The sequence below is a fragment of the Poromitra crassiceps genome, assembly GCF_964638095.1.
Source record: "Poromitra crassiceps genome assembly, chromosome: 18".
In the NCBI taxonomy this organism is placed as follows: domain Eukaryota; kingdom Metazoa; phylum Chordata; class Actinopteri; order Beryciformes; family Melamphaidae; genus Poromitra; species Poromitra crassiceps.
The window spans coordinates 12910926-12917543 of NC_139636.1; the positions used below are offsets into that span (position 1 = coordinate 12910926).

The 6618-nt window shown below is 46.6% G+C and overlaps 1 protein-coding gene across 1 annotated transcript in view; it reads left to right on the plus strand.

Annotated features, from left to right (window-relative positions):
- Positions 1–2410: 2410 nt before the first annotated feature.
- sema3ab (sema domain, immunoglobulin domain (Ig), short basic domain, secreted, (semaphorin) 3Ab) overlaps positions 2411–6618 on the plus strand; it is a gene marked incomplete at both ends in the record, with an annotated part of 33269 nt that continues 29061 nt past the window's right edge. Inside the window, one exon of the mRNA XM_083654475.1 lies at positions 2411–2528. Within this exon, the coding sequence (XP_083510601.1) occupies positions 2411–2528 (118 nt within the window). The remainder of the gene's footprint in view (positions 2529–6618) is intronic.

Here is a 6618-nt window from a genome sequence, read left to right on the forward strand (position 1 = left end):
TCACACTGCAAGCCGTGGACGATGCCTCGCTGCAGGCGTCTGACTCCTCTAACCCTGCAGAGCCAACTGCATCCAATGGATGTTCTAGTGGGATCTTAGCTTGTACTGATGACAAGATAAATTAACACGCACGCGTTAAGTGACGTGGCATCGTGATATCTGGATGATGTAACATGGTTGGTTCTTCTGAACAGACTTCTAGGAAACAGAGAGAATACATGATGTGTTTGGGTACAGAACGGCTTCATGATTTCAATATAATGATAGGTCATCAAATAGGCCAGTACTGAATGGGCCCATTCAGCATTATGCAGGACTAATGCATGAGAGAAAAACAAACACTTAAAGGATAAGCCTGGTGTTTTTTAATGCATTTCTTACTGTCAACAAAAACCATGAAAATGACCAAATCAGCAATGACTTTGTTTTGCTGAGAAGTCTCGTCCTTGTAGCCGATGGCCAATAAAGCCATGTCCCACAGCACCCATAGAACTCCATTGAAAAAAGATCAAAAGAGCCATACATTCAGGCGGTGTCTCGTCATAGATGCATGGTCAGTGTGGGGGAAATCCCCCCCGTTTTCCCCCACGGCCCTACTGACACAATGTTACCGGAAGTAACGTCTTGTTGAAGTAACGTGTTGTTAACAACAACAACAAAATGTTAATTATCCACACCGGGCCAATTGTAAGCATAGTATTTACAAACTGTAAAACAGAACAATGCTTTACAGACAGACAGGAGACAGACAGACAGACAGACAGACAGACAGGAGACAGACGGACAGACAGACAGACAGACAGACAGACAGACAGACAGACAGACAGACAGGAGACAGACAGACAGACAGACAGACAGACAGACAGACAGACAGAAACACAGACAGACAGACAGAGGCAGACAGACAGACAGTCAGACAGACAGACAGACAGACAGACAGACAGACAGACAGACAGAAACACAGACAGACAGACAGAGGCAGACAGACAGACAGTCAGACAGTCAGACAGACAGACAGACAGACAGACAGACAGACAGTCAGACAGACAGACAGACAGACAGTCAGACAGACAGACAGACAGACAGACAGTCAGACAGACAGACAGACAGACAGACAGACACACAGACACACAGACAGACAGACAGACAGACAGACAGACAGACAGACAGACAGACAGACAGACAGCATAACTAATTGAAGAGAGGAAATAAGGAAGGAAGGAAAAAAGAAGGATTGAGAAGTGGAAAAAACAGAAGGAAATAAACGGGGATGTCTTAAAGATGAATAAAGGTGGTCACAGAGAAGTGATAACACATTGGAGTGATTCTTTGGATATGAATCTATCTAAAGCTCTAGCAAAGATATATAACATGCATGAATCTAAAATGTCTCCATAAGAATGAGTTTCCATAAAATCTCTTTGATATCCCTGTGCTTTTTCCCATCTTTTTCCCACTCTTCCTAACCTCTCGCCTTGCCCTAACCTCTCCTCTCCTACTGCTCTCGCTTTCACAGTTTCCTTTTCCCTCATGCTCTCCATGCTCTCTCACCCCTTCTCCCGCCTACACAAACACACACTCACTCTCTCTCTCTCTCTTCTCTCTCCCTCGCTCTCTCTCTCTCTGTCTCCCTCGCTCTCCCTCTCTGACTACGCTATCTGCCTCAGCTGTTCAGTTGCACTGTGTGCCTGGTGCTGTGGGGACGGGGCAGAGCTGCGCTGAGTGGGGCTGGACTAGTCCAGAGCAGTGTTAACTAGAGAGAGAGAGAGAGACACAAACACAGAGACAGAGAGAGAGAGAGAGAGAGACAGAGAGGGGGAGTCTCAGTGTAGATTATGCTTACCAAGCAGACTGGATTAACAGCTGAAACAAACTGGACCTGTTTTCTTTTTCCCAGCAGAAGGTAGAGACTGGGAGATAAGGTGGAGGGCTGTTCAGACAGGGAACTGCATGCTGGATAGGTCTTGAGGCAGAGAGAGTATGACAGTCACAACTCGACCTGCTCGCTGTCCCTATAGTCTTCAGTATGGTGGAAGTCCTCTTGTATTAGTCTTTGGTTTGGTCTAGTTTTCCCGGGGCTGACTGTTGGTCAGTGGGAGACGTGCTTGCAGTGACACTGACCCTTACACCCCCCACTCCCCTCGCAGGTTCTGTCTCCCGTGGAGTTGGACTCTAACCTTGGCTTTTGACCCCTGGATCGGGAAAGGCTTTTGATTCGACAGGGGACTAGACCTGCTGTGAAGCAGTCTGGACTGAACGACCAGCATTTGCCCGCAGCCACTGACTGGACAAGAGGAGCGTTTCTTCTACGAGGAAGCCTGATCCGAGAGAGAGTGACGCCGAGTAGCTGGAGGATCGCGCTGGAGGAGTGTATTTAAGGGACCTCTCTGGCCTGTCTTGCCCCAGGACCATGGGCTCTCTCTGGGGCGGCATCGTGCTGCTGTGCGGGGCGCTTCTGCTCAGGACGGAGGACAGCGGAGCCCAACAGACCAAGAACAACGTCCCCCGGCTAAAGCTCTCCTACAAAGGTGAGTTCCTTATACACCTTGACTTTGTTGTCGTCCTCCATCATTTAAAGCTCTAAATCACGTGTATATCAAACTCAAGGCCCGGGGGCCAAATCCGGCCCGGCACCTCATTTCCTAGCAAAGAAAACAATTTGCGCAATACAATTCTAATTCTAATTAGTTCTAATAGTTGTAGGCTACCAGTGTCATAATTTTTCCTATAATTCTGCTTTTATAGCTATTTATTAATTATTAACTTATTACTAAACCAATAATAATCTAATCAGATGTAATTATGTAATATGATAACAAGTAGGCTACATACATTTATATCGTGTTACATTTACAACCGGCCCTTTGAGGGCAACCATAATGCTGATGTGGCCCGGGATGAAATTGAGTTTGACACCGCTGAATCAACTATGGACCCTTTTCACAGCAACCGTTTTGAGGTGGTAAAGCAGGATGTAAAGCAGGTGTAACCAATGCCATTTTAATGATGGCCCCATTCCATTTATGTGTTCCAGTGACCAGGGCACCTCATTAATGTTATTGGTTACACCTGCTTTACTTCCTGCTTTAAGACCACTTCAAAACGGTTGCTGTGAAAAGGGCCCTATTCACTACTCTCCTGTTTTGAGGTACTATATCCTGTGTGCTAGAACCTGCACTGTTTAATGCATGGATGACTGCCCCTCGAAACCACAGATGGTGTGCTGATGAACTGACTGACCACCATCCCATGAGATCATATCTCCACCACATATTATGTGCTGGCTTTGACGTTGACCTTTAGAAACTCCTGCAAAGTAAACTGAGTTGAATCCATTCTATTCATTCCGTCCATGTCAGCTCCAGGTTCCGTGCTTTTGCGGAAACTCTCCACACTTCATCAGATGTACGCTCTGCTTGTATGACATAATAATATGTATATGGTTTCAGAAGGACAGTGTATGGCAATTGATTTTTGGATTTTATTAATTTATTTTATTATGGTGTTCGATTAACACAAACTTACTTGCTGGGACTTGGTTTTATGCACCAATGTCAGTAAAGAGAGTTCTCATTCAGCTTATTTAATGTGTATTCAGCCATGCAGAAAATAGCTCTTCCAGGTATAGCTGAGTGTTTACAGTATGTCCAGCTGAAATGCGCCATTGTTGGATTGAATGTAGCTGGAAACAACAGAGACGTTATGATGGCAGCCTTCAAAAACAATTAGCATATTGCTTCAGTCAGTTAAGGCGGCTGTGTGTGAATAATAAGAGAATGGGATAGGAAGAATTCATTGCAGATGTCCTAAGTGGATGTTGCAAAGAAGAGAGAAGTTTAGAGGGATTCAGGACAGTAGCTTTTCTTGACAGATCAAAAGATCTGCTACTGTCTAATGTATCTATACGCAACAATTGAAGTGTAAATGACATCTCTCTCCCCCCTTCCCTTCATTGACTCTCTCTCTCTCTCTCTCTCTCCCTCTCTCTCTCTCTCTCTCTCTCTCTCTCTCTCCCTCTCTCTCTCTCTCTGTCTCTCTCTCTTGATCAAATGCTGTTGTCAGTTTTGTAATGAAAAGTGGTGCCAGACATGGACTGGCTGGCAGTTAAGCGTTGTTCATCCCTCTCTCTCTCTCTCTCTCTCTCGCGTTCTTTTTTCCTGGATGTCATTTTTCCGCTCTGTCCTTTCCTGCATGGTAATTATAGCCAGGATGAATGGTGCAGGTCTGTTTCAGCAGATGGCTTTCCCAAAGAGAGACCTTTCTCTCAGCACTCCCATCCATAATTACACACACATACACACACACACACACACACACACACAGATGCATACAGGCATGCACACGCACACGCACATGCATGCATGCATACGCATACACACGCACACGCACGCACACGCACACACACACACACACACACACACACACACAAATACGTGGCCATCTGTAGATAGCTAATGATACCTGTGTGCATATCCGTCATTTAAAACCACATGCTGTCAGTTGAGAGAAACACGCCCATGCAGTGATATCTCCATTAAGTGGAACCCAGGACTTCACACTAGCTGCTAGGCTGGCAGGCTGTTTTGATGCTATAGGCTGGCAGGCTGATTTGATGCTAGGCTGGCAGGCTGATTTGATGCTAGGCTGGCAGGCTGATTTGATGCTCGACTGGCAGGCTGATTTGATGCTATAGGCTGGCAGGCTGATTTGATGCTATAGGCTGGCAGGCTGATTTGATGCTATAGGCTGGCAGGCTGATTTGATGCTATAGGCTGGCAGGCTGATTTGATGCTATAGGCTGGCAGGCTGATTTGATGCTATAGGCTGGCAGGCTGATTTGATGCTAGACTGGCAGGCTGATTTGATGCTATAGGCTGGCAGGCTGATTTGATGCTAGACTGGCAGGCTGATTTGATGCTATAGACTGGCAGGCTGATTTGATGCTATAGGCTGGCAGGCTGATTTGATGCTAGGCTGATTTGATGCTATAGGCTGGCAGGCTGATTTGATGCTAGGCTGATTTGATGCTATAGGCTGGCAGGCTGATTTGATGCTATAGGCTGGCAGGCTGATTTGATGCTATAGGCTGGCAGGCTGATTTGATGCTAGGCTGATTTGATGCTATAGGCTGGCAGGCTGATTTGATGCTAGGCTGATTTGATGCTATAGGCTGGCAGGCTGATTTGATGCTATAGGCTGGCAGGCTGATTTGATGCTAGGCTGGCAGGCTGATTTGATGCTAGACTGGCAGGCTGATTTGGCTGCCATCTCTGTATTCCAGATTCCCATCAGGCCACATTCAAATTGTGGATGCTGACAACAATTCATTGCAATTGACTTATAGTTATTGCCACGGGCTGGTGGGCAGGTGAAATTTAAATCCCTGCAACATGGTGGAAATATAACTCGTATATCTTATTGGAGACTTCTTATCAAACACTATCCAGTTCCAAGTCCCATTAGGCAAGTGATGTGGCGTTATTTCATTATGAATCATTTATCATTGAAATCATCATACATATTGTATTACCCTTGTGGGAGGTGGGAGGTTGAGATTTAGATTGACTCATGGGAAGGGGTGGACTTGTGCTGGGTGAATTATGACAGCACCTGCCCAGGCAGTGTGTGAACTCCTCTGCTCTGGAAGATCTGAACGTCTGATCTGTGACACAAGGAGCTGTGAGGTGAAGGAACCCTGACCCCTGCAGGTTGCAATAGTTACACACATTTTTTTCCTACCAACTCGGCCAACAGTAAGATGTCCATGTGTCTGTGTGTCCCCGTGTATACAAAATATGCACGTTTTTGAGTTTTCCACTCACATGAGTTATCTCTAAAGGGTATATGAGCCCCTCACTCCATTTAAGTGACACATGCATACCACACACACACACACACACACACACACACACACACACACACACACACACACACACACACACACACACACACACACACACACACACGGCGTGTGTCCCCAAACCTCCCCACTGCACCCCGGGGGATCCCAACTGATCTTCAGAGGGGCAGGAGGGCAGTGGAGTAGGGGGAAGCATAACAGTGGTACCCCATGGCTACCTAAACATGAGCTAAGGTCCAACTGTATCAACAGTAAGTGACTGGGTGATGATGAGGTATTAGTTAGGCCGTAGATTTACGACACACCGCGGAGCCGTAGAAAGTGCAGTTCCACATGGATTATATGTTGGGATAAATTGATTGATGTACTGTGAGATATAGCGTTGCACGCTGGGTGTAAACAGGCCCTATGGAGAGTGAATCCAGGACCTGGAGCCATGTGTCTTACATGTGTACTGAGCACAAGAAGTGGAGCACATGTTGTTTACTGTCCGGGGACAGGAAGAGAGGCTACTTCGCTTTTATAGGCTGTGGGTGTACTGCCAAAGGTACTCCTCCTCTCCTTCTCTCTCCGACCTGTCCACCCCTTTCAGGAGCGCAGCCAAGGACTTGCACGGACACGCACACACACACACGCACGCACACACACACACACACACCTACACACACACACACACGCACACACATATACACACACGCATCCATGCACACACGCGCATACTTGTACACACAAACAAACACATGCACAACCACCAGTGG